This window comes from Miniopterus schreibersii (genome assembly GCF_964146895.1).
Source record: "Miniopterus schreibersii genome assembly, chromosome: 8".
NCBI classification, from domain to species: domain Eukaryota; kingdom Metazoa; phylum Chordata; class Mammalia; order Chiroptera; family Miniopteridae; genus Miniopterus; species Miniopterus schreibersii.
In genome coordinates, this window is record NC_138109.1 from 4,342,896 (window position 1) to 4,370,812 (window position 27,917).

Sequence of the window (27,917 nt, forward strand, 5' to 3'; positions counted from 1 at the left end):
CCACACAGCAGCCACGGCCATGGCCACGGAGGGAGGGAGGGAGGGAGGGAGGGAGGGAGGGAGGGAGGGAGGGAGGGAGGGAGGGAGGGAGGGAGGGAGGGAGGGAGGGGGGCTGGCTCTCTGGGAAAACTGGAGTGAAGGTCAAAGGCAGAGGAGGCAAACTCTGTGTTGTTGGCTCGTGTGTCTGCATGGTGCTTACATTTTTTTTTGTTTCGTTTTGTTAACTGTCACATATTAAAACTGAATTTCCTGTTAGAGGTTTGCCATCTTGCCCAGGGCAGGGCACTCATCCAGGCTGCCTGCTGGGCCCTCCTGGTATCTGACTTTCACACCACGTACAGGAGGTGGAACTAGCAGGAAAGGATTTGGAAGTGGTACTTCCCAAAGATCCTTGGCTAACCCAGGGGATCCCCACCCTGCACAAGGCCATCTGACCCATGAGAGCCCCTCCCACTGAGACCATCCAGCAGTCTTGGCACTCGGGTGAACTCAAACTTGCTGCCCCTCCTCCCCCACAGCCCCTCTGGATGCTGGGGCCTTGCAGGGAGCCAGGGTCATAGGGCCCAGGGGTGAAAACAAGGGCTTCAGAAGCCAGATCCGCAGGGCCAGCGAGGGGGCAGCTCAGAGAGGCAGGGGCCCGCGGGGCTGCCCAGCACGTGCAGCCAGCCTTCCGAGGACACCCACCGTGAGAGGAGGGGTTCTCCCGACTCTCCCCGCCCCGCCCTCTGCCTGCAGGTGAGAGGACGGCCCAGGCTGTGGAGGCCACTAAAGGAATTGGGCCGAGAGAGAGCCAAAGTGCTGCGGCGTGGGGGCCGAGGAGGCCCAGAGGTGAGCCCAGCGCGGCTGCGACGGCCCACGCCAGCCGGGTTAACTAGGCTTCATCCCGGCATCGGGCACGCCCAGGTTCAGGGGCTTCTCCTCCACGCTCTGCAGCAGAGTCTCCGGGGCCCCAGGCTGGGACCAAAAAGGGCGTTCCTCCTTGGAGAAGGGGACCTGCTCGTCCTTCTTGGAGCCAGAGGGGCTGGACTCCGCGTTCCCTGTCGTGGAGCTGGCCTGGGAGGAGCACTGCGAGCCGTGGTCAGAGCTGCTGCAAACGTTCACGATGCAGGTGACATTGACTTGGGTCCCGTGGCCGCCAGGGGAGGACTCTGCGGAAGATGAGAGAGGTGGTTAGTCGGGGGTCTTGTAGCGGGATGTCATCACGGCCTGTCTCCTGCCCAAGAGGCAGGTGAAGACATGTGGGAGCAAAGCACTGGGCCAGCTGGTGGTAGTGTTTTTAAGTGAATTGGCCGCCAACATTTAAAATACAGGAATTTACATTTTTTAAATCTGGATTTATAGCTTCCCTTGGGAGCCAGATGTGGGAGATCTGGCCACGGAGGACCCACATACCTGAATGCAACTGGCAGGAAGGGCTTCTGGGAGAAGGTTCACCCCCCCCTTCCTGCCCACCCACTGTGGGCATCTGAGTTTCCTAACTAGTCCGTGAGGGACTGAATGCTGGATAAGCCAGGAGATGAATGTAAGGGGTGGGACACACAAAAGCCCCACAAAAATGACAGCCACTGCAGCTGTTACTGTGGAGACCTGCTAAGTGAGTAAATGGGTGTGGTGCCCAGAGAACACAGGGAGGACTGGCTGGCTCTTCTCCAGTCCTCTCCCCAGCCCAGCTCCCCCAACTCCAGGGGATCCAATATGAGGTCAGAGTTGGTGAGCTGGGGACAACCCAAAATAGGCCAGGGGGATGGAGAGCTGCAATCATGAGGCTAGGAGGAAATTTCCACCTTGAGTCTCCTCCACAGCACCCAAATGTCACCCAAAGTAACCGTGGCCTTTGCATACTTCGAATGAGACGCTGAGGGGGCGGACAGGAGGGCAACGGGGCACAGCCTGGGGTTTATCTGTTCTCACAGTGTTGAGAGGTGCTGAGGTGGGAGGGACAGAAGGGGACAGCAAAGGCCAGAGAGGCAGGAGGGGAACAAAAAGAGAAGGGGTAAAGGGTAGAAGGGGTGGGCAGACATGGTCAGGGGTCTATGCCCGGGTCAGGGAGGAAGCCACATCCGGATGGCCGTGTTAGAGAAATCGCTAAGGATCAGAGAGATGAATCCAAAAGTTGATGAAGACCAAGAATTTATATTTACAGCTCATTCATTCATCCAACAAAGGTTCAGGGCCACCTCCTGTGTTCCAGGCACTGACCCAATCCTCCCCGGGGTGTTCTCAGGCTGGGGTGGGGGCACTAACAAGACATCGCATGAAGAGGGCAGGTTATGAAGGAGAAGCATAAGTGGGGTGCCTCATTGATGTGGGCAGCCCAGGAAGGAAGCAACCCCTAAGTCAGATGACAGATAGGAAAGGGTGTGGCAGCCCCGCCAAGGAGGTGCCATGGTTCATGTCGAGGTGAGGAAGCTGAGGCTCAGTGGGGTTAAGAGGCCTGCTCAGATTCTCATGGCACCGTCTCGGAGGGCATCTAGGAATGACCTGAGTCCGCTGTCATTCTTTGGGTGAGCAGGAGAGACGCAGGCCAGCAGACTTGCCCTCTCACCACCAAACATACCCAACAAAGCTCCAGGCTTTCTGGGGGACCCTGCAGGGGCACCCTCCAGAGTGGGGCACTGTGATACCTGTCACAGACCAAATCCAGGGCAAAATGCAGATACATAAAGGGGACGGGTTTCTCCAGACCCCACACCCAGCCAAGGGAGTAGAGCCCTGGAGGCATCACTTATTCATACAGCTTTCCACCCAGAGCCCAAGGGCAATTCCTGGCTCTTCCTCTACTGGCTGTGTGCCCTTGAATAGCTGTTTAACCTCTCTGGGCCTCTGTTTCCTTGTCTATAAAATATAATTGATATTAATATAATAATGTTATATAATCATAAAACTGATATTATATAATATAATACTATAACATTAATATATAACACTATTATATATCAGATATATTATACAAGAAAAACCCCTGCCTGGATGTTAGATTCAAAGGACAAGTTGGGGTTCTCTAGAAGGAAGGGTGCTCCTGCTGAAAGAGCCCACATGGGCAAAGGTGGGAGGGAACTGGGGGTTCAGAGGAACTGGGGGTTCAGAGAACAGGAAGAACCTCCTGGCTCAGTGCTGCACCTGAGGGCAGCAGGGAGGCAGGGCTGGGGCACGAGCCAAGGCCAGTGTGCGGGGCTCCGAAGGCCCTGCTAGAAGCTTAGGCCTCACCCTGCGGGAGGCCAGGAGGAGATGGATCGGACAGAAACCAGGAAGAATCGCAAGGAAGGGTGAAGCCAGGTGGGCTCCCGCCTCTTACCTGAGCTGGCCCGGGCCTCCCCGGGCCCACTGGCCTTGTCCCCGCCCGGTGCCTGCGGCTGGCTCCTCCTGTCCGCGGCGCTGGCCGAGCTCTCCAGGGAGCTGCTGCTGGAGCTGGGCGCCGTGGTGAGCAGGTGCTGCTGCTCGGATCCCGGGGCACCCTGGGCCTTTTCGGCAGGCAGGTGAGGCTGGATGGGGAGGAGGGGGGGACAGCGGTCAGGCCATCAGCCAGCTCCACTCCCTTCCTCCTCCTCACCACCATCTGCGCCCCATGCCACAAGCACTTCACAGTTTACATGAGGCTTCTGCCCACAGCGCACGTTTTTTCCACACACAGCACTTTCGGGATGTGTGGCTCTCTGTGGTTTCCGTGACTAGCATCTGGCTGCCCTGCTGGAGTGTGAGCCCTGGTCGGGCGGAGGCCAGGTGGCCCTGTGCACCAGACAGTCTTAGAGGTGGGCAGGATTTTCAACCTCATTTTGCATTAGGAAATAGAGGCCCAAAGAAGTGACTCTCCTATGTCACCCCCTCAGCACAGGGTGATGTGGCCCAGCCAAGCAGCCAAGAACATGGACTCTGGACCTGGACATGTGGGTACAAATCTTGACTCCATGACTCAATAGCTGTGTGACCTTGGATAAGTTACTTAGCCTCTCTGTGCCTCCGTTTTTCATCTAAAGACAAAGAATGACAGCCCACCTCCTAGGGTTACTGTGGCGATCTAACGGCTGAATACTTGTCAAGTGCTCAGGACAACGCCTGGTACACAGTGAGCTCCATATGAGAGTTTGTTAAATCAGGGGTTTGCCACAGTCTGGTCTGTCACTGTTTTTGTACAGGTTGTGAGCTAAGAATGGTTTTTACATTTTTAAATGGTTGAAAAAAATTAAAGATTAATATTTTATAACGTGAAATTATGTGACGTTCAAATTTTAGTGTCCATAAATTGGTTTTACTAGACTACAGGCATGCCCATATGTTTCCATATTGTCTGTGGCTGCTTTCTCCCACAGCAGTGGCACATTTGCGTAGCTATGACAGACCTATGATCAAAAGCCTCCAGTATTTGCTGCCTGGCCTACTACAGAAAACACCTGCTGGCCCTTGTGTCCAAGAAGTCAATCCAGTGCAGGCAGCCCTTTTATGCAGGACCCTGGGCCTTGCTGCCTCCACAACCCTTGCCAGACTCCACTCCCCGGGCTGCTCTGTGACTCGCCTAATATCGTTTTCTCACGGAACATAAATAACAACAGTAATAAAATATTAGCCGACATTTGAGTGTCATCCAATGCCAGGCCCTATGCTGACGTTCTTCAAAAACACTGTCTATAGTGGTCCTTCCAACAGCCCGGTGTTAGCCTTGCTTCAGACATGGAAACTGAGGCCCAGAGAGGTTGAGTTACTTGCCCGAGGTCACACAGTTAGGACATGGTACAGCTGGGCTCTAACCCATGATGGCTTTCCTGGGTGTCTGGTGTTTCAGCTCTGGGGGCTCAAGACAGGTGCCCAGTTCCAGACACCCCGATGAGGAGGACCTAGCAATTCCCCTCCAAGGTTACCCGCCCACATTACCCGAACAGGTACACAGGCCCTTGCCTCAGGCTTCCGGGTGATTGCTGGGTGCCAGAAAGAAAGGAGATGGAGGGGGCCACATTCTCACCCACTGCCCAGCATGAGAGGTTAAAATGAGAACTGAGGCAAGTGAAGGGCTGGTGAGACCTCTCTTAGCACGGTAGAGGGAGGAGAGGGTCAGAGGGAGTTTGCTATGAGGTGGAGGGTACAGGCAATGCTACACCTCCCCAGGGGAGGCTGAGATCCCCAAGGTCTCACTCCAGAAGGAGCTAGGATTCCAGCTGTGCTCTGAGCGGAGGCAGAGCACCTGATCCCTCCCTGGACTGGCCAGTCACCGCAGCCAAGGGCCCCCAGCCCCGCCCACCTCAACTGTGGCCTCTGGAGTGCTCAGTATCCTGAGGCCAGCTCCTAGCCTCTGGAAGGATCCTTTACAAGTAGCCCCCAGGAGGCCATGGAGGCCCAGAGAGGGTGTGTCCCCAGCTCCACATCACACAGCTGGTCCATGGGTGGGGCTGGACCAGCCCAGATCTGCATCTGAAGCTGCTGACTTTGCACTGTGTCCTGCCTCCCTGGTTCACACCCTCCCCCAGCTTTGAAGAGATGGAGGGTGTTTCTAGATTTCTAGTTCATGCTGAACTTACCCACTCCTAGCCCTGCTCTGAACTTGGACAGGCAGGGAGGGTGGGAGAGAGGGAACATCCAAATGTCATTCCTCCCAACCCAAAGAAGGGGTTTTCATGCTCCTCCTCAGTGGCCAAGGCAGGCAGAACAGAAACCCAAAGGTCACGGCCCCTCCCTCCCCCAGAGCCACAAGTGTAAAGTTCAGACAGGCTCTGAGTGGGGCAGACAAATCCTCAGTCCTGCTCCTTCGGCTGGGACCCCAGTAAGGGGGGCAGGGGCAACTGAGGGGGTTCTTTGTTTATTGGCAAAATCAGGACATGACATCAATCCCTGGTCCCTACAAAGTCCAGAGCCCTGTGTAAACCTCAGGCACTGGGCTGCCCAGGGCTGAGCTGCTCCCTAGCACAGTGGTTCTCAGCTAGGGGTGGTTCAGTCCTCCAGGGAGCATTTGGTTGTCACTCCTTGGAGGCAGTGCTTCTGGCACCAGGTAGGAGAGGCCAGCAATATTGCTGAGCACCCTACAATGCACAGGACAGCCCCCAAAGACAGGATGCTCAGGCCCCAAATACCAATGGTGCCAAGGCTGAGGAACCCTGCCCAGCAGGATGGGGAACCCGGAGGGAGCTCATTTTCTCATCAGTAAATGCTGGTAAAAACTCTGCCCTGCTTGCCTACCAAATATGGGAGTGCAGCAGCCACTGAGCACTGGCTTACCCCACACCCATTTCCAAGCCCTCCCTCTTGTCCTACTTCACCGCCGAGGCTGGGAAAGCAAAGTGTCCCATTTCTCGGACTCCTTTGCAGCTAGGGGTGGTCACATGACACTATTCAGGTCAATGAGACAACCGGAGGAGTCTACCCAGAGCTTTTGGGAATGTGTCTGATTTCCCGATAAAAGGCATCGGGGTTGGCCTGGCCCTTACCCCCCATCTCCCCACCTCAACCTGAGGTCACAGGAAGTGGTGGTGATTACCCTCTTATGACATGAAGCCAGAAGCAAGAGAACAAAAGCCAACACAAGGAAGATGGCAGAGCCCAGGGTCCCGCTGGCCTCTCAGAGGGAGGCAGTTGAACTATTCCAGCAGCCAGCAGCCGCTCGACCCCTTGGCACGTGTGAAAGATAAAGCCCTTTTGTTTTAAGTAACCCTTACATTTTCAGTTACTTGTGGCCAAATGCCCTTCAGATGGAGAACTGATAAAATACTATGTCAGTGTTGTGTTTCTAGCAAAAGTCCTTCACAGATCCTACTTTATAAAAAAGATTGAAGGTGAGCTGCTTTGGTTGGGGGGATGGGGGCACAGGGACCCAGGGCCCAGCCCTCTAGCCACCACCTCAACCCCAGAGATGAGCCTCAGGGCTCTCTGTGGAATACCAGGGTACCCTGGCACGCAGTTTGAGGACCAATGCTCTTTGAGGAAGTGTTTTGTAAGCACCACAGAGATGCTGAGACTTGCTGCCAGCTGAATGAATGGCACAGCCCCCGAGCAGCACTGTTCAATGGTGAGGAAACAGGGCCACCTGACATTTCGCCTCTGCCTAAGGTCACACCACAGGTCCATGACCACATGCTTGCCACTGATACCACTAACCCCCTGCTCCGTGATGTGGCAGTTCATATCCTGTCTCCTTTATTAGCCCTGGCTGGCCTTTCCTAGGCCTCCCAGGGCTCTGCACGCCACCTGGCCCTGGACAGACCAACCTGAAGGACTCTGCTTCCTGAGGGACAACCTGACCCATCAGGAAGGAGAGCAGGAAAGGGGCAGAGGGAGGGATGGCACACTCACCACCTTGGCTTCTCCTTGCAGGCAGAAGGGCTTCTCTGCAAAGAAGGAGAGGGGACAAGTCAGGGACAGTGATTTCCTCAGGCCACGGGTGGTCTAACTAAGAGGGCAGAGTGGGGCCCAAGTAGAACCAGTGGAAGTAACCCAGCCTCAGGGGAAACAATGACCTACCAGATGAGGCGCACAGAGACCCCCACACCCAGCTCTCCAGCTGGCTCGACATTGTTTCTCTCTCCTCCACCACCCCCATTTTCCAAACTCCCCACTTTGACTCACACCATGCCTCTGCTCAGCATGGCCTTCTTTTCCTGCACACAGCCCCCCATCGAATCTTGCCCAGCTCAAACGCCACCTGCTCCAGAGGCCTGGCTCCCCCAGGATGCCCAGACAAGAGTCCCGGACTACTCCCCCTTGGACGCCCTCACGGAGTCTTGCCTTCCTTTTTTTTTTTTTTTTTTTTTTTTTTTAATATATCTATTGATTTCAGAGAGAGGGAACGGAGGGTAAGAGAGCCATTGATCGGCTGCCTCCTGCACGCCCCCGACTGGGGTTTGAGCCCGCAACCCGGGCCTGTGCCCTGACCGGGGATCGAACCCCGATCGCCTGGATCCTAGGTCGACGCTCAGCCGCTGAGCCCCGCCCGGCCGGGCAGTCTTGCCTTTCAGTAGATGAGTTAGCGGAAGCGCCCTCTCCTCTCCCTGGGCTCTAAGCTCCTCCCGAGTCTATGGCATCCAGCTCTGTCTGACCCATCAGGCTGCGCCCAGCACCTGACTCATAGGGAGCACCCCAGAAACGCTTCCTGAACAAATGGATGAATGAACAAATGGACAAAGGGAAATGGAATGCAATCTTACTTTTCTTCTGAGTCATGATGACACAGTTCAGCAGCCCTATTAGCAGCAGGCCCAAGGCTGAAACACCCACAATCAGTCCTGGAAGGAAAAGAGAAGCTCAAACAGCTGCAAAAAGCAAACTCAAATATACCAGGGGCCCGGCAGGTTAGCCAGTGAGCAAAGATGGGTCGGCTTGTCGCAGGGGAGGGGCAAGCTCCATCCAGAGGTCTCTAACTCAATTACAAAACAAACAAACCAAAAACTGCTTGCCCAACAGGCGAGAGGGCCACCAGTTTGGGAATTTCGGTCCTCACCCCAGATGGAAAGCCCAGGAGGTGACATGGCCCAGCCCACTGTCTTCACAGCCTAACGGGTTCATCAAAACCAACAACCAAGGAGACCATCTCCACTTTGAGATAAAAGCTGAGCCCACCTCTCGACCTGGGGGTTCTCAGTGACAGTACCAGGTCTTGGGAGAAGACAAGTCTCACCGCCACCTGCATCCCAGGACCAGGTACATCCAGCCCACAGCAGGCTCTGGGAAAGTCTCTGAGACAGGAGGGAGGAAGGATGAATGGGTCCTCCTGCGACTCACCAATCGGAAGAGAGATGTTCCCTGTGCTGAGCCCTTCCGCAGGGGCGCTGGGGACCGCCGGGAGCAGGACAATCGTGCTTGGGGCTGTGCTGGGTCCTGGAGTTGGCTTCACGGCTTGGGACTTTGTGGACCCCAGCTGGGGCATGAGGGATAAGTCTGGGGTCACTCTCAGGGTGGGAGGCACAGACGCGCAGACCGCATCCATGCTTGCATTGCCAGGGATGGCTGTCGACTCACAGCTGGGGAAGGAGGAGGCTTGGTCAGGGGGCAACAGACGACAGAGTGGCTCAGCGTGGCTGGGCTCACTTGTGGGAGGCAGGACGGTTGTGGGCAAGGGTCCCAGCAGCTGCGATGGGGGAGTGATACATACCCTGCCATCTGCTAGGACCGCCCCTGCCTGTCCTCACCCCACCTCGCCCCATGCTCCCCACTCAGTCTTGACTTGTAGGGCAAGGCTACTGTTTACTGTGCCATCCTGGGACCCGCCCTCCATCAGACTAACGCCTCCAGGCACTGAACAGGGCTCGGCAATGCCTCAGCCCAAGGGCGTGAGTGGGGGACTTCAGGCACCAATGGCACAGCCGCTTGGTGCTCTAGACCCCTCCGTCACCCAGGGACAGCCCCCCTGCTCCTCCAGAACCAAAGGATTCAGCCACTCACATCCGGTGGGGCCTGCAAGTATCTGTGGATGACGTTGTGTCCGAGAATGTCCCTGGGCCACAGGCAGCACACACCACATCTGATGTTGCAGTTCCTTCAAGGAAAAGTAGCACCTGTCACCACCTCAGATGCTCCGTGGAACAGGCAGGCCTTGGCGCTAAAGCCCTAGGGGAAGTCTGAGGGGGCCGTGGACCTCTGTCTGCACCTCTGCCTCTGAACACACACACACACACAGGCACACACACATACACACACAGGCATACAGGCACACACACGCACAGAGCTGGGGAGTTTGTCCTTTAAACAATTCCAGTGACTTCCCGGTCTCCAGCGTTACGTGTGTTAATCTGCCTGTGGCACCGCCTGATTTTTCAGTAGCTTAGGGCCTAATTATGGGACCTACAGTAGGGCCTACAGTAGGGAGCAGGCATGTTGGAGAAAGCAGGCATGTTGGAGAAAAGAATAAGTGAGGGACAGGTGGAAAGACAGGTAGCAGGCACCTGGCCACCAACGGCCATGTTCCCAGGCTGAGCTGGTGAGCCGATGCCCGTGGAGGAGAGACTCAAGGGGGACCCCAAAGCCGGCTACCCTGGCCCCATACCTGGTTTGGACACACCGAAGCCGGGGCGGCACTTGCGCAGCTGTGCACACAGCCGGCACCCCTGCTGACTCCCCAGCATGCAGTACCGGCCTGGCCTGCAGGTGCACACGCGGTTCTGTTCCCGGGTGCAGGCCTGGGTTTCCACCTGGTCTGGAGGAGTGAGAAGGCAGCCCGGGGTCATTCCTGCATCCACTGGCCCTGCCGCCACCATGCCACTCTGCCCTCCCAGCTGGCTCACCACCCCCGGAGAGCTCTGCCCCTCCCCAGCATGGGGCAAAAAGAAGACTGGCCGCGGAGTTCCGAGGCCTGCAGTCTTGTTCCGCTCCACGGCATGAGAGGACACAACTCCCTCAACTCCAAAATGGGCGCTGTTCTCCCACCGCTGCTCTTGGCCCGCCTGCCCCAAGGGGCTATTGACAGGGATTTGGTGAGACTGGGTGAAAATGCCACTGATAAACAGTAAAGAACTGTTTATCACTGCAACCTTGTGCCCTGGGGCATGGAAACAACAGGTCTGGGGTAATCCAAAACAGCTTTCAGCCAAAGGGGATGGAGTGCATGGTGCCCAGGGGAGGAGGCTGGGGACCACCCCTCTCTGTGGGTTTACTCACCAGAGCTGCAGCGGGAGCCACAGCTCAAGCACTCGGGGACCCAGTTCCAGATCTGGGTGTATGTGCTGTCCTCGCAGGGGGTACACACCGTGTCTGAGGTCTTAGTGCAGAAGGACTCTGCGTGGTAGCCTGAGAAAGCAAGGGTCGGAGGTCTCAGTGGAGCTGGGCTGCTGCCCGGGCCCTGAGCTCATCCACTGTTCCGTAGAACCCCAGAGTTCTGTAGTGGAGCTGTGAAGGCTCTTTGCTGGGGTTCCAATTCCTCCAATCAACTCATCTCACATCTAGCAAGTGTCGCCAGCTGTCACTCCATCTCTGAACCCCCCACTGCTCATAAAACATCTTCCCCTCTGCTCCTTCCAGATGCCTGGAATTCCACCATTGGGACTGTCTGTTGTTAGTCAATCACACTTTAGTGAGAATTGGTTTGCCAGCTCCTTTATATTTGGCTAAAATTCTCCACTGGGAGTATAAACTAGAGGGGGGAAAGGAAGTAGGAATGTGGTGTAGTTTCCTATCAAGGCCTAGAGACAAGGCATACCAGGGGATGGGAGAACACCAAGGAGTTTCTCTTCTGAGCCTTAAGCCCTATGCCGCCATGTTCACTGCTGTACTAACCTAGTAACTTCTTACAAAGACCCTGCCAGTGAATAGAAGAAAAAAGAGTCACTTCCCCTGGAGTCTCTTAAAATGACTGTGGGAGGTGATAGGTACATGTTCCTGCCCACATCTCAGGCTAATGGCTTGGGGGGCTCCAATGGCTTCCTGGATCCACACGATAAAATTTAAATTCCTTACCACTCCCGTTTACTTACTCTGGGCCACACACTGGTCTTGCTATACCTCAAGTTCACCAAACGTTGCTCCCACCTCAGGACCTTGGCACGTGCTATGGCTCCCACCTGGCATGCTGTTCCCTGTATACTTGCATGACTCTGCCCAGTGCCAGCTCCTTAGAGAGGCCTTCCCTGACCACTCTGTTAAAAATAGCATGTCCCATTCCAGCTGTCTCCATCTGCCTTACCCTGCCTTGTTTTCTTTAAAGCACTTACTCTCTGATAGGATCACACATCTATGCACTTAGGACAGTGCCTGACACTTAGTAGATGCTTTATCGATATTATAGGAATGAATGCAGTGAAAAACAAATGAATGGATGGACAGCACTGGGAGTTGGGCCACTAAGTTCTCCCAATAGGAGCTAGGCCTTAAGTCCACCATCTATGAAATGGGCAAGCATTCACTGATTCAGTGAAATCTGTATTGAGCACACAGTATGTGCCGGGCATGGTGCCAGGCGCTTGGGATTCAGTGGAGAGCAAGCCCTGTCACTGTCCTGGAGGGACGCACAGTTGGGGTGACGAAAGAGAAGCCGGGCCACGAGCACAGGATGAAAAGAGCTGATGCCAGGGGGACGCCACAGACCACTGGGAGCTCAAAGGAGGAACGGGATCTGGCCAGGCAGTATGGGCAGGCTTCCTGGAGGAGGGGGACATCTAAGCTGAGGTCGAATGATTAAGTAGGAGTTTACCAGGGAAAGAGAGCTGGGAAAAGAGAACAGCATGTGCAAAGGCCCAGAAACAAGGGGGACCATGGGGCTGATTCATGGAACTAGAAGTTCAGTAAGAATCAAGAGCCATGACCCTGCCCCCCCAGGTACACCCCCCCCCCTCCAAGGCATCAAACCCCCAGGGACCAAGCCAGCCTGAGGGCCAGAGGTGCAGGGGCTGTCCCTCACCAGGAGGACACATGCTGCAGCACATCTGGGTCTTCTTGTCATAGTACTCTCCCTGCCGGCACGAGGCTCCGAGCTCCGGGATGTAGGGGGTGGCTGCGACCTGGAAAGGGGAAGGACAGCCATCAGCTTGGCCACGCCCGATACCCGTTTCGCCATCCTGTGTCCCGCATGTATGTGGCTCTCTCCCTGCGGGGGCTGGACTGATGGATGGACAAAGGACATGGGGACTTCTCCCTCGGGGGGGGGGGGGCAGTGGAGGTAGCAGGGAGAGAGTCCTGGCCTTCTTCCACCTCCCCTCTTCTTCCCTCAGCGCAGCACTCATGTCTGCAGGTGGAGACACTGAGCCAGCTGGCGGGAGGGTGAGGCTGGCTCCTAACACTAAATGGGGCAGACACAGGGCCCTTAAAGCTGCCCCAAAGACAGAGGCCTCAGTCACAGAGACACGCAGTGCTCAGCACAATGTGGTCCTCTGCCTAGGATGCCTCCCCATCCTTCCTTCCTGCACCTGGGACTCCCCTCTTCTTCCTTCCAATCAACTACTGCCTCCTCTGGGAAGCCCTCCCTGACTCTCCCAGGCTGATTCCAGTTCCTTCTGCTCCGGCCCCTCTCTGAACACTGGATATGGCCCCTTCGAACAATCGTCTCATTGTGCTGAAATGGGGTACCTACTTGTCCTCCCATCTTGCACGGGTACACTTGCACACGTGCACATACACACCACATGTCTGCAACACACAGGATACAAATGACAGCCTCACCCCCTCTAGGCCCTCGGCTGCCAACATGCAGCCCATGGCAGAGCTGGAGCTGAGTAGGCGAGCATTTGTCGATGACAGCAACAACAGTTGCATTTCTGGAGCACTGACAGAGTGCCAGGTGTTGCTCTAAGAGCTCCAGAGGCTCTCGTCAGATCCCCTATACCAGCGGAGCGTCCCCCACACTGCCATGAGTGATGCCTGATAATGACGCCCCATCTTCCTAATCCCCCCGCCTCACCGTTGTGAAGCAGTGACTGCTGCAACTGGGCCCTTGGCTGGCCTCAGCACTGAGAAAAGGCAACAGGGAAACCCAGCTCCTTTCCGGCTCGGCCTGGCAGGCAGTCCCAGACCCAGCCTGGCGCCTCGACACCCCCAGGGGCTGGGGTTTTCAGCTGCCCCTCAATCTGTGGCTCCAGAACAGCCTCTTGCTTCCTCTGACAAAATTCCATTGCCCCTTCTGCCAGCAGCCTCCCCTCAAAGCTTCCCTGCCCACACTCCACCCTGAAGAATCACTAGTACCCCGAACACTGACCCTCCTCCCTCAGGGCTCCTGGCCACAAGGCTGTGCCCCCACTAAACGGGCACCCTCTGAGGCTGCAGGCAGGGGGGAGACTGCTACTGCCCAGAGTCTGGCACATCATAGGTGCTCGGGGGTCATTAATCCAAGCAGCGGGCTTCGTTACAATGTCATTTCTGGAGGGTCCAACCCTGCGCCAGGACCATGAAGCCCAAACATGGCAGCACCCACCATGCTGGCCAGCCCCTGAAGCCCCTTCCCCACCCCAGCCTGGGCTCAGGCCCTCACCCCAGGAAGTCAGCTCTAGTGAGGGTGGGGGAGACGCAGGTGGCCGGCAAGGGAAGTGGGAACCATTCTGCACAACTGAGTCCAAAAGATGACTTCCACTCCCATCTAGACCGTGAGCTCGCATGCCCATGGCTGCACACACATGCACACACACGCGCACAGGTATGCACGCACGCACATGCACACACATGCACGCACACACACTCCATCCCAACCCTTCCCTCCCCGTCTGGCCCTGGAGCAGGCTGCCAGGCACCTGAATGAATGGGAAAGCAAGGCCCCGTCTCAGGGCTCCCCACAGCTGGGGTGGGGCCCCCTGCCAGTGTCCAAAGCCTCTGCAAGGCCTGTCACTAATGCCGACTCCCACCCAACAAGCAGGTTACAAGAAGCTCAAGGGTGGGCCCGGGAGGCTGCTCTGTTAAAAAAGAAAACCTCCCCAGGTGGTTCTGACGCTGCTCTGCTGGACGTGCTTGGTTGGCTGGCACCCACCGAGGCAGCAAGGTGACCCAGGGGAGGGGGCTCACGGAGGAGGCCCAGCGATCCAAGGCGGGGAGCCCTGCAACCAGAGACCATACCTTTGCAGCTCCCTTCCCCGCACTGCTGTGGCGGCCTGTTCCGCACGGCCCCCAACATGGGCCTTCCCTGCAGGCTGCTGCTGTGTGTAGCTTCCCAGGGAAGGGGCTGTGCCCCCCACCCAGCTCTGGTGTTGCCTCCCCCCCTCAGGGAGCACCCCCGAGGGCGGGAGGGGCCACAGGGTGGTGGCAAGGGTCTCAGGGACCCTGCATCCCTACAAGCACCAGGGCAGTAACTAGGAGAGCCCCTCATTCGTGTGGTGCCTGAGACCCACAGGGCCAAGGGGGCTCCTGGCTGGCGGAGGATTTCCTGTCAGGGCCCAGAGGGCCTGATGGGAAAGAGCCCTGCCTGGGCCAAGTTTGGGCTCTCTCTCCGCCCACAGGCCAAGGGTTCCAGGGCAAAGGCAGGCGCTGGACTCTGATGGCCCCCAGGCCACTGCCCAGCAACCTCCCCTGGCTCCCCTCAGGTCCTTCTCCTGTCTGAGTCTTGCTCTGCAAGCCCTTTCCCACACGTCCTCCTGCCGCTGGGTGATGGGGGCGAGCCCTCCCTTGAGCAATTTCTAGCCTGTTTTTCCTCTTGGACAGAAAAAGAAAAAAAAAAAAAACACAGCCCTGTCATGGCTAAACAATGAGGAACAGAAAGCCCCTGGCTGAGTGGGACAAAAGGTCACTCCCTGCACTGCAGGGCTCCCCAGAGGAGAGGCGACCACAGCCTGGGGAGCCAGGCCTCAGTCACTGCAGGGGCCACACAGGCCGGGGATTCCTGGAGGTCCCCAGGCCGTGGTGAGCAGCCTCTGGGAAGCACTGGGCTCTGGAAGCTTCTAGTTTTCTTGACTGGTGTTGGGGAGGCTCAGATCCGTGCACCACCCACCCACAGGGAGTGCTGACTGACATTTTAAAATGAGGAACTAAGTTGGATAGTTGTTGATTTGCTCAGCATGTTTAGCAGACCCAGGCTTTTCAAATTCAGGGTCCCCGGGAGAAAATCTGGCAATCACTGAATGTTAACCAGCCCATAACAGGTGAGCAATCTGTGACCAGTGAGGGTGGGGATTGGAGAAGACAGATGATATAGATAGGTGATAGAGATGATAGATAGATGATTAGATAGATAGATGATAGATAGATAGATAGATAGATAGATAGATAGATAGATAGATAGATAGATAGATAGATAGATGATAGATAGAGGATGATAGATGAAAGGAAGGAAGGTGAGAAGGAGGGAGGGAAGGAAGAAAGGGCCATCTAATGTCTATTTGTGAGGCAGATCTGATTGTACCCATTTCACAAATGAGGAAATGGAGATAGAAAGAACCAAAGCCACCTCTTGTCTCCTAAAGGCTCTGGACCATTCCAGGGTTGGTGGCAGGCTGATGGAGGACTGTGCACAATGAGGCCATCAGAGCCCACCCCTCACCCACCGCAGGCCTCAGCTCTGTCTCACATCAGAGTCTGCAGCCCCATTTCCTCTCCTCAACATTGGCCTTCGTTGGACAGAGACACCTGCACTGCATGGTGGCCCTTCAGGGCAGAAGGAAAACAACAGGATATTCATTAAGCATCTACTATGTGCCAGGCAAGGCTGTAGACGCTATACAGAATACCACTTCTGCCCCCAAAAGCAGGTGGGCGTGTGCCCATTTCACAGCTCAAGGAGGTCAAGTCATTTGTCTGAGTTCATCCAGGAAGGAGGAGCTAGGCTGTGACTCTTGCCCTGGTCCCATTGGAGAAATCTTTGGTCCCCCCCCTCAGGACAGCTGAAGGAGCCAGCTCCTGAGATCCACCCTCCACCTTCGTCCCTGAGTCATTGCAAAGCCACCAGCTCCCGTCACCTACTTCTGTGCCAAGCAGGGACTGGGCACTGGCCCACATGGACGCACATGCTCTCTCACCTGGGCTCACACACACACACACAGACACCCCAACACAGGGAACCCTCTCGGTCTGAGACAGACAGCCTTGGACCTCAGCTCTGACCTAGGTTCCCAGGAGACCACCCAGGAACAGCAGAAGAGCAGATGGGGACATTCAGCACCCAAGACCCAGCTCTTCCCAGAACTGTCTGTCCCTGGGCTCCTGCGAGGACCTATCCTCAGGCTGGCGGCTCCTCACCAGGCAGGAGCAGGGGCGGCAGAGGCTCAAAGGCAGGAGCCTGCGAGCCGGAGGCTGAGCAGCAGCTGTGCCAGGTGCTGGCAAGATGCACGGGAGCAGATGAAGAGGGGGCAGAGGCCCAGAAGTGGGGGAGGGATTGAGGCGACGCAGCTGGGGGCTGGCAGGAACCTTAGACATCTCGGCCGACCTCCCATGTAATGGTGGAGAAAGTCAGGGGCAAAGGAGGAAACATTCATTCATTCATTCATTCATTCATTCATCAGACACACAGGGTAGAAAACTGTGAGGTGGCAGTGGGAGCCCAGGAAAAAAGAGAGCTGTGCCCAGCCGGGAGGCCAGGGCAGCCGGGCCGGAGCAGGGAGGCGAGGGCGCCCGGAGACGGAGACAGGCAGCACCTTCTCCTGGAAGCTGGCTCCAACCGGGCATCACGCAGCCTCACCCACGCGCATCACTGTCTCTCTGAGCCCCATCCCAGCACCAGGACGCTGGTACAATTATTGTTTCCAAGTCACAGATGAGAAAACTGAGCCACAGAGAGGCTTCCTCACCTCCGCTCAGTTCCTCCCTAGCATGAAGCTGATGCCTGTGTCTCCCCCACCGCAGGAGACTGGATTTCACTCCAAGGCTCACCCCACAGGTCCCCCTCCCCTCCTCAGGCACCCCGTCTACTGTGGGCAGTAACCGGCTTCTCTGGGCCTCGGTTTCCTCATCTGCAAAATGGCAGCAGGGGCCCGGTTGATGCTCTAAGCCCTTTCCAGCTCTGGCTTTTTAAAGATGGGTGTCAAAAGGCTCAGCCCCTCCTGAGACCACAGAAGTGCTGGGTGGGAGGGTGGCCCACCCACATGAGAGGTGGAAACACTGAGTGAGCTGGGAGGTGGGGGCTGAGGTATGAGGCGAGGCTGAAGGTGGGTGTGGGGCGGGGCTTCCATGCCCACGCCTCTGCCCCCCATCCCCTCTCGCAGGGTGAGGGCAGACTGAGCAGGTGGCCCGGGAGGAAAGAGGCCAGCGACGCCTGCCCTCCCAGGCACACAAGCACCGGGCATCCCGGGAGCGGCGCTAGGCTTGGGTCAGAGGACCCGGTGCACCGCTAGCTCTGGGAGGCATGGGGGTGTCGCTTACTCTCTGAGCCTCCACACTGTTAACCTGTAGGACCGCCTTGCCCTGCCTCCTCCTGGGGTTGTTGCCGGAGCAAAGGCAGGGGGTCTGAACTTGAGCCTGTCATCTTCTCCCAGCAGCCCAGGGAGCCCACGGGGGAGCTCAGAGGGTGTGCAAAGGCCCTGCGTTGTACCCGTCTGTCAGGCGGAAGAGTAGAACTGGGCTCCTGCCCTGGTTTTAGCTGAAAAAGGGCTAAGCGAGGACAAGACCCTGGGCAAGCTGCCCAGTTCTCATGAGGTGCCCGTGGGAGCCTTGCAAAGGAAGGAGCAAGTGTAGGGAAGTTGACCTGTGACCATTAGAGTTATGGGGGTCACCACAGGCTGGCCCCAGGCCAGTTCCTCCAGAAGCCTAAAGTCAGTGGCCATGACAGTGGGGTGGGGCCTCACGGGGGCAGAGGGAGGGGGACATGCCCACAGGCCAGATGTGGGTGGGCTTCCTAGGGTACTGGCCTCAGGTCGTCTTAAAGGGACTTTATTCAAGAGGAACACCTGGAGGAGTAAAGGGACACTAAAATAGTCTGGGTGAGTGGCCCAAATCCAGGGACTGGGGGTCCATTAAGTGGCCAAAGGACACAGTGTCCAGGATAAGGGACAGCAATGTGGCTGTGAGTCCCTGAGAGAAAGGGAGCCTCAGAGGCAGAGCTACAGCCAGGCAAGACCTACCTGGCGAGTCAGGCCAGACTCTTCCTGCCCGCTGCTCCCTCCCTTCCCAAGCTCTCCCCACTCTCACCCTGGAGGATCAGGAACCTAAGCCAGTGGCTGGGGCTGGGGTTGGGGCTGGGGCTCCCGGAGGGGACTAGTTCAAGGTGGGCCATTAGCCAGTGAGGGGCAGAGCTGGGTGGCCATGCAAATGTCTGATCCCGGAGTCTGCATCAGCTCTCTCTGGGCAATTGGGCAACCCTGCACCAGCTGGCTGAACTTCCCGCTAAGACCAAGACCCTGCGTGTACCCCAAGGTGGGGCCCTGAGTCCCTTCCCCTATTTATAAATAGACAGAGGGAGAGAGGAAGACACAGAAGAGCAGGCCTGGGGAAGGAAGAAGTGGCCGCCACCAAGACGGTGTCATGTGGAAGCACTAAGCTACGGTGCCCTCTGCTTTTCCTGCCATTAACGCAGCATCTTTGGGGTCTTCAGGCTTTTTAATTTTCTGGAGCCTCCCTCTGGATGCCAGCACCCTTGGGAAGGGTCACATTCCAGGGCTCCCTGGAGCCCCCTGGGCATGGATTCAGTTGACTGCCAGCTAAGAGGACGGGTGAGGCAGGAAGGAGGCCACAGGGCGACGCTCCTGGCTTCAGGGAGCAGCGTCTCTCTCCCATTTAGCCTTTTCACAGAGCCGGAATGACTGATGGAGACAGTTCAGGCCCAGGAGAAGCACCTACTGTGTGCAGGCACAGTACTGAGCATGCTCACATGCATTCTCCAGTTTTATCCCTGCACCAACTCCACGAGCTCAGTATACCCCACTCTAGACACGCGGAAACGGGTCTGGAGATTCGACATCCACACCGTGTCAGAGGCCCCGTGGCCAGCAAGGGGCAGAGAGGAGCAAGTCACAGCTACACCTGCCTCTGTGTCCTCGGACAATTTCATACCCTCTGATCATTTCACAGACGAGGGGCCCAGAGATGAGTGCGACTCCTCTGAGAACACACAGTGAGCACGGTGCGGGCGGGTTCAATGATTCTCCTGGGCTAAAGGGCATCCAGGGTCCCAGAGGCAGACGGCAAATCTGGGGGGGGGGGGTGGGCACAGATGTCTGCCCAGGGACCCCCACCCAGGTGGCAACTGTCTCTGAGCAATAGAGAAACCACTTCTTTTTCATGGCAGGTCCCTGGGGCCCCCAGGTCCAGTGAGGAGCAGCAGAGCCGGTTGGGCCTCCATCTCAGGGGGTCTGCAAGAGCCCCATGAACTGTGGGTGCAGCCACATCGAGCCAGGCCGACATGCAGACAACGCGAGGGCCAGGCTGCAGAGGCTCGTCTACCATCACGGAGAGGAAGAGCATCTGCGTCAAGAAGGGCCGACCACATCACAGGTGGTGGCGTGGGGCGACACATCCCACTGCCATCCTGTGCCTGTGATGTCCCTTTAGAAGTGATTTGGGGGCAGACAGGAAGCCCGGACTGCTATCTGTTTCTCGGGGCCAGGTTTTGTGCTTAGTGTAGGGACACAAGATGCCATGGTGTGGTACCTGCCCCCAAGGAACCCTCAGTCTAGTTGCAGAGAATACCCCAACTCTTCCCATCCCCCCAACCAAGGCCTGTCAATATCACCTCCTCAGTCTCCCCACTGCCCCCCCTCCCCACTTGGCATTTATTGACAGCTCAGCCTCCTCACTCTTGGTCCCCAGACTTTCCAAATAGACCTGAAGCCACCTTCCTACATTCAAGTCTGGCCCTGATTAAGCTTCCAGTGGCCCCACTGCCTTCGGGCCCAAGATCACTGTCCTCAATGCCCGGCCCTGCCAGCATCTCCTACCGCCTCTCATCCAGAGCAGTGCCCGGCCTCCCACCCTCCTCCACGCCATCCCCCCTGCTCCTCCCTCTGCTCCCCCCCTTTCAGGACTAACTCTTCAGCTTCCTTCAAAAGTCCTCTCCACCATCATTCAAGGAAACCTCCGAACCCCCAGATGGGCTCAGGTCCCTCCTGGGGGCTCCAGCGACAACCTGGTCCTGTCTCTATACAGCCCAGACCACTTTTTGGTTAAGTATTTCCCTGTGTCTCCCCCTTAGGGCAGGGACCACAACCCCTCTGCACGCTAGTGTGACCTCTAAGCCAGACACCAGGTTTAATCTCAGTTCTGTTGTTCACCAGACTCAGTTTTGTCATCTATAAAATGGGGACAAGAACAGTGCTCACCACATAGGGCTGTTATGATTGACTGAGTTAACTTATGTAAAGTGCTCGGTGGGCGCTGAGCTGAGCGGTACTGGGTTTATTACTCATCACTCTACACCCAGCCCAGGGCCCAGCCCACAGCAGGTGCCCAATAGAAGTGGAATTGTTGAACAGAGCAAGAGTTTTCATTTCCATTAGCTGAAATGAGTTGGGGCTCACATGAGAACTGGGCAGGAAATGGGCTTATAAAGAGAGGGGACAGGCAGGGGTGCCCAGGATTCTAGGGGGAGTCCTGCTAATTAAGGCAAAGTGCTGGGAGCCCCACCCTGGAGACTCACTGTCAAGTCCAGATCTGGGCTTTCTGAGTCAGGCCATGTGGAGGCCAGTGCTGCACTCCACCCCCTGCCCACAAGCCACCAACTCCCCTTACTGCCTCCCCCAGCGTAACATTTGGGGCCAAAGGACTCTAAAGTGAGGTGGCTGAGGTCCTTGATGATTGTTTCCAGCTGGGGCAGCTGAGGCTGAGAGAGAATGAAAGTGGCCGAGTCCTCCTGATCTAGGGGCCGAGTCAGGATGGGGCCTCGGACCCCCGACTCCCAGCTCTCTAGCATCTCTCCTGATAGGCATGTGAGAAGCCCTCCCACGATGGCCAGGAAGACACCCTGCCCACCTGCCCCCAAATCTTTCCCGCTTGCTCTCGCCCTCAGGCCCACTCAATTCCCTGAACCCGTGGCCACATCAGCCATACCCACTGCAGGCCAAGCTCAGACTGAAACAGACGGTGGGCCACTGTCTGGACGGCAGAGAAAACCAAATAAAACCCCCTGGGGATTTCTGCCCTGACCCTGGCCAGAGCAGCTGGGTCAGCCCAGGTCCGGGCTCCGAAGCTGGGACAGAGCAAAGGGCTTGCGGGCCTCCTGAGGGCCCAGTGCTCCTGACAGGGATTCGCATGGCCAGTTCTCCCACGGGTGCCCCCTGTGTCTGCCACCAAATGCCAGAGGGCAGCTGGCCCGCCTGGGGCCTGGAAGCAGCTCTGCATCTTCCCGCCCAACACTGGACACTTGTGTGAAGGAGCTGCTACCGGGCCTTCTGGTTTTAGTGATGGATCAACAGTCTAGTGATCACACACCTCACAGGTGACACCCGAGGTGGAGCTTGCTCTATCCCCTCTTCCTCTGCTAGGACCACATGGAGGCTCAGAGAGGGAGGGCCAGGTGTCAGAGGGAAGGAAAGCAGGGCAGAGACTAGACCGGGGCTGGACGCTGGGGCCTCCTGGACAGCTGTTTCCCCCGCCCCTGGCTCCCCACAGCATTGCTCACTCAACGCAGAAGGAAAGCTATTCTTCCAGACTCCAGTCAGTAGACAGACACTTCCTCCCCCAGGCATGTACCCCAAACCACAGTGATGTCACCACCACCTGTGACCTCACAGCGAGTGCACCTCAGTGGAAAATAACTGTGGGCCCCAGAGGCGTGAGCCCTGAGCTGCAGAGTCCCAGCCCCGAGGTCAGCAGCTCAGCAAAAGGGGACAAATGCCCCAAGCCCGGTTTGTGGGGGAGGCCTGCAGGACGCAGAATGGGGGAGGGCTGTGCACCCAGCATTGGTGACAAAGGGCCTTTTGGAGGAAACCTGTCCCCCCTCCCTGCTCAAGGCCTCAGGCACCAAGGGGTCTGCCTTCTGAACTTTAAAGGGTGCTAACTAGGGCTGAAGGGGCAGGAGGTGGACATCCAGGATCCTGTCCTGCCTGAGGGCTCTGCATCTTGTCTTGGAAGCAAGCTGACAGGCAGCCAGGAGCTCCTGATGTCACCGGGGCCTGAGTCCAAGAACCCATTCCAGCCAGAGTGGGACCGAGGTCAGCAGGGAGAGGCTGGGAAGGCCAGATAAGGTGAACTGTGCTGGGCTCTCCTTCCTGGGAAAGCGTTTAGACTCCCTCAGCCCCAGGTCTGTGGCCTTTGTCACGCACATGCAAAGCTGACAGTTCCCTGACCTTCCAGCAGTGTGTTGGGATCAGTGATGCTGGGTTTTATAGACAGGAATGCTTAAGGTCACACAGCAAGCCAGTGGCCTTGCTCGGGGGAGAACTCTGGTCTCCTGAAACCCAGGCCAGTGCTCCTTCCGCAGAGCCCTGCAGTCTTGGGAGTCACTCGGAGGATGGGGAGTGGACAGAATGACCCAGAAGTGCCTCCACAGGGCTTCCCCTCCCCGGGGTTACAAATAAACAGAACCTTCAGGATCACAGAAGAGACTTTAGAGCCAGCGTGGAATCTGCCATGCCCATCCTACAGGTGGGAAAGCTGAGGCCTGCAGTCCCTTCACACACAGGTCACCCTCGCTCATCCTCAAATGACATACAAATGCTGTCACTCACTGAAGGAGTGGGGAAGGAGGGGTAGTGATTTCCTGACCCCACAGTCTTTACCACATGCCCGGGTCCTAAGGCCAGGCATTTTGGCAGGTGGCATGAGAGGCCCAGCAACAGGGCATCTGGGCAGGAAGCACAGCTAGGCAGGAGGGAAGCTGTTCTCAGGGACATAGGGCAGGAGCTCTGGGCAACTGGAGGTCTGCCACCCACACCGCATAGCCCCGTGGCTCAGACAGAGACCCGGATTCCAAGTGGTGCCCACCTTAGCCTGGCACTGCCCCAGGACCCACAAGCAAGTTAGACCTGCAAAGCCACCAATATTCAAATAGCAGTCTGTGGGCTATACAACCAATAAAGTCCTTTTAATCCCAACAACCAGGCAGTGAGGTGGGGATCATTCCCATTTTACTGATGGGAACACAGAGGCTCCCAGACATGCAAGACTTGCCACAGTCACCCAATCGGTGGAGTGGCAGCAACTGGAGCCACAGCACCTCTATTTTGTTCCTGTTTCCCCAGAAACTATCTCCCTATCCTAAGCACCCCTCTCCCAAGCCTGGGCCCCCACTTCCCTCCCTGACAGCTTCTGGGCAGGTCATGTGCCTGCTGGGGCCCTGAGTCACTGCCAGTGAGTGGCCCTATCATGAGCCAATGTGGGGATGTGAGGGGGTGAGCACTTTGTGGGGAGCACCCCTACTCTCTGCAGACTCAATACTGCAGAGAGACGAGCCCAGAAACATAGTCCAGAGAGAGGGAGACAGACTGGAACCCAGCCCTGTCACCGCTGGCTTTTCAAACTCTTCTGTCTCATCCATAAAACAGGGTCACTATAAAGGTCCGATGAATATTTCTGTACATTTATTCAACATTTTCTGCATACCCGCTACACGCCACGCACTGTTCTAGGCCAGTGCTTCTCAACCGGGAGCAGTCTTACCCCAGCAGACATTTAGCAATATCTGGAGACATCTGTAACTGTCACAGTTCAGGGGGGCAGTGCTACTGGCATCTAGTGGGTAGAGGCCAGGAATGCTGGTAAATATCCTATGACAGGCAGGACGGCCCAAATGTCCAGAGTGCTGAGAATGAGAACCCCTGTGCTAGGCTACGACTCCATAGCAATGGGCAAGTCCCTGCCCTCGCTGTGCATGCACTCTACTGGGAAGATATAATAAAAGTGAAAGAAATACAATAGGTCATGACTATTATTTAGGAAAACAGGGAGTGACAGTACCTGGTAGGAGCTTTTATAGGCAGGACGGTCAGAGAAGGCCTTTCTGAGAAGAATTCATTTGAGCAGAAGGAAGTGAGGGAATGAGACCAGGAGGCAGGAGGGTAAAGCAAGTACAAAGGCCCTGAGGCAGGTATGGGGGATGTCTGAGGAACAGAAAACCAGCCAGCGTGGCACAAAACTGAGAATTAAGCTGATGTGTTGAGTTGAATGTAACATGCACACACAGCACAGTTAACACCGAACACCTCCTCTCCTCCCACCCCCACAATCTTTCTGGCTACTCGTCCAGGAAGTATTGGATGGCCAGGGCCATAAAATGTCTCCCAGCCCTGAGAGGGAAGGACTGGGCCACGCCCCAGGATGAGTGAGGGCCACCCTCCGGTGCCAGAACACTGGGCAGGTTCTCAGCCTTGTCGGCTCCAGTGCCTTTCTTACCCACTTGGCCCCGAGAGGAAGACAAGGTGGGAGTACTTTCCACATCCACAGGTAGGAAAACTGGCTCAGTAACTTGGCCCAGGTGACAGGGGCAGTGAGGTGAAGAGCCCAGTTCTGTGACCACTGACAGTGTGGCTCCCAGAAGGCTGGAGCTGGGATATAGTCATCTCAGGGTCCCCAGAGCCCAGCACTGGGCTGGGCTGGGCTTGGAGTAGGCATCCGTGACTGTTGAGGGAATGAACGGATGAATGGCACTGCATCACGGTTCCTGGCCACTGGCCACTGCCTTCTGAAAGAGTACCTGACCCCTGGGCCATGTTCTCAGCACAAAGGTTCCCCTCGAGGCCATTAGGGAGGGGGCAAAGGGACATCCCAGGACAGCAGACTCCCTGGATCACCCATCGCCACTCCAACGGCTAATATCCCCAGGTCAGCCTGGGAGCCCCCAACCTCTCCCTTAACCTGAGCTGGGTACTGAGGAGGCAAACAGCAGTCCCTCCACCTCAAGACGTCCATGAGTAGGTAGGTAAAACTCAGCAGGTAGGGATCCCCTCAGCCCCTCCCCGGCAAAAACAAAAAGCCAGACTGCTGGGGCCCTGCCCATCCCCATTACAGGGCACCAAGCACTCACCTATCCTGCCAACTTGACTGGTATTTATTTGCCCAATGAATGAAGGACTAAACGAATGAATGATCCATTCCAGCCAACAAATACAGCTTTTAAAGGAGGTGAGAGCCCTGATTACACAGTGAGCCTGCCGTCCCTGCAGCCAGCTCAGGTCGCCTTGGGCTCTTTCTGTAATTCAGTCTAGTTACAGCCAACATTCTCAGCACCCACTGTGTGCAAGGGACCCGCCCGAGGGCAGGAACAGGGATACCGACACAGGGAGCAGTGCAAAGAGCTTTGGAATCAGGCAAACCTGCAGTCACGTCCCACCTACCCTCTAACCCCCAGCTCTGCAATCCTGGGAAATGTCACAACCTCTCTGGGCCTGTTTCCACATCTCTAAGTGGGAACAGAGCCACCCACCTTTTAGGAGTTGCTGTAAGGAAAATTCCAGTGAAATTCTTTAGTCAATTCCTAGCAATGTGCCTGGCTCTCAGTAGATGTTCAAAACACCGGAGGAAGACCTGACAGTCCCTGCCCTCAAGGACCATTCTATCTATTGAGGTAGATAAGACACTAGATTAAAAAGCAGAACACAGCCCCTCCTGGAGAGGGACAAGGGCTCTGAGAGCGCTAAGGGGGAAAGGTTAAATCCAGCAGGAAGCAGGAAGAAAGGCTTTCATGCAGCGGGTGGTATTTGCAAAGGCCCTGAAGGATGGGGCAAGGGGTGTGCCATGGAGCGGGGACAGCACGGGGTACGCATGTTTCACAGGGAGTAAGGCACAGATGCAGAGAGGTAGCAGCAGGAACCCGGGTACCTCACTCCCTCTGGCCTGGGACACCGAGGGGGAGGTGGGTTCTGCCTTGGCCTTGGCCGCTGGGAGCCACAAGAGGCTTCTCAGGCAGGGTGAGAGAGATGCTCCAACTTGAGGAGGGTCTCCCCAGCGATGCCACCAAGGAGGGTCAATGGGAGAGGGCGCAGGGGCCAAAAGATCAGCTAGGAGGCTGCAGAGATAGTCCCAGAAGGAGGGAGCCTGAGATGACACCAGAGCTGGTCAAGAGAGGAGGGAAGTAAGAGACACAAGGGAAACCCCTCAACTCCAGGATTCAGGCCTGGAGTCCCGCAGGTCACAGAGAAGACCTGTGCGTCCTCCCCCACTGGCTCGCATGTCACTGGAGCAGGGTGACACCCCTAGAGGCACTGCAATCAGGCTGGGGACCACAGCCATCAGCATCCACGCTCAGCTCTCAGAGCTGGGACTCGCCTGACTGGAAAGCCATCAAGGACCACCTCCGTTTCCAGGACAGCCTCTGGGGCAGTCCCCCAGGGTCCACTGTGTGAGGGTTCATTCTGGTCCCACAGCCCTCTATCTTCTGCCTTTAAGAAATGGACTCTAAAGATGTCTTTAGCCATGGCCAGTGAGTCACCACACATTGCCACATGAGCCACTGCCACCTCCCCCAGCTTCCTTCCCGGTCCAGATGACCAGGCGGTTCAGCACACACCACACGTCCGTCCATCAGGGGAGTATCATGAGGAGGGAGGGAGGCCCACCTCCTCCCCAGCCACGGGGGGAAGGAGGAGATGACCCTTTGAAGGCAGGTGGCCCCCATGCCCTTCCATGAAATACAAGGAGCTCTCTGGGCCTCAGTTTTCCTTCCCTGTGAAATGGGGTCCCTCTATCTTACCAGACTATGGAGACAGACAGGCAGAGGACAAGAAATTCTTCTACCTTGCTAGTTCGGTGGGTGCCGTTAGAATAACAGCTCTGGGCTTTCTGCTATCTCCATTTTCCTGGGGCCCCTGGAGCCCACTTCAGCCTCGATAACCACCCAGAAGTTCACCCTCACCTCCTCTGGGGTCCCCAGAGCTCAAGCACAGGCCCTTAGGGGAAGCTGGCCCAGGGGAACCTGAGGACACTTGTCTCCTCCTGTTACCCTGGAGCCCACGGAGAAGAGCCTCTCAAATGGAAGCTGGACACACCAGATGGCTCCTGGGCCAAGGGGTCTGGGCATGGAAATCAGCCCCCAGTCCGACTGCCCCTGCCCCCAGCTGTGCCCTTATTAGGCGCTTACTGCACACCTGGCCCTGTTCTTTCTGCCAGGCAGCCCTTGTATTTCTAAGAAAGAGGAAAACCATAACCCAGGGGAGGGGGAGGGTATAGGAAGCGGGTGCCCGGCATCTGCAGTAGGGGCAGCACCCGGCACCCCAGCACCGACCACCTCCTCCCCCCACGGGAAGGAACGCCTGGCCGTGGCAGTCGCAGGGGGAACGAAACTGGGGTCTCCAAACGCGGAGCGACCAGGTTGCGCGCCGACCCCTGGGGCCAGAATTCCCGGTCCCCGGGGGAGGGGGGGACGACACGATGTGCCCCTCGAGGTCCCCAGCGGGTCTCCAGCGGCGCGCGGACTGTGCGTGGGACCCCGCGGGGCGCGCTCCTCGGTCGCCCCGAGCCCCGCACCCCCCCCCCCCTCCGTCCCGGCGCCCCGGGGAGCGCGCGGCCGGGGCCCCCCAGGGTGGGCGCCAGCCGGGGTGGGCGCCCCCGGGGCCGCGCGAGGACCCACCTGGGCGGGCACGGCGTGGCCCGCGGCCCAGAGCTGCAGTCCGACGGCCAGCAGGGCGCAGAGGGCGGCGGGGGCCATGAGGACGCGCGGCGGCGGCCGAGGGCGGGGGTGGCCGGCTCCGGCCCTGGCTTCCCGGCGCCTGCCCCGCGCTCGGCCGAGCTCCCGGGCCTCC

General features: G+C 57.2%; 1 protein-coding gene across 1 annotated transcript; it reads right to left on the reverse strand.

Annotated features, from left to right (window-relative positions):
• Positions 1–222: 222 nt before the first annotated feature.
• On the reverse strand, positions 223–27,917 carry TNFRSF1B (TNF receptor superfamily member 1B). Its single transcript, XM_081145365.1, has 10 exons — positions 27,746–27,917; positions 12,305–12,404; positions 10,570–10,698; positions 9,959–10,108; positions 9,358–9,451; positions 8,698–8,936; positions 8,124–8,201; positions 7,273–7,307; positions 3,296–3,482; positions 223–1,148 (listed from the first exon to the last, which is right to left on the reverse strand). The coding sequence occupies exons 1-10, from the start codon at positions 27,821–27,823 to the stop codon at positions 868–870; spliced, it is 1,371 nt and encodes a 456-aa protein (XP_081001491.1). The 5' UTR covers positions 27,824–27,917; the 3' UTR covers positions 223–867.

Excerpts from the sequence above, each read along its gene's own strand:
- TNFRSF1B (XM_081145365.1), bottom strand. The coding sequence starts at position 27,823 with ATGGCCCCCGCCGCCCTCTGCGCCCTGCTGGCCGTCGGACTGCAGCTC. Across the intron at positions 12,405-27,745 it reads GCCACGCCGTGCCCGCCCAG|GTCGCAGCCACCCCCTACAT; the intron begins GTGGGTCCTCGC and ends TCCCCTTTCCAG. Across the intron at positions 3,483-7,272 it reads TGCAAGGAGAAGCCAAGGTG|CCTCACCTGCCTGCCGAAAA; the intron begins GTGAGTGTGCCA and ends CTCCCCATCCAG.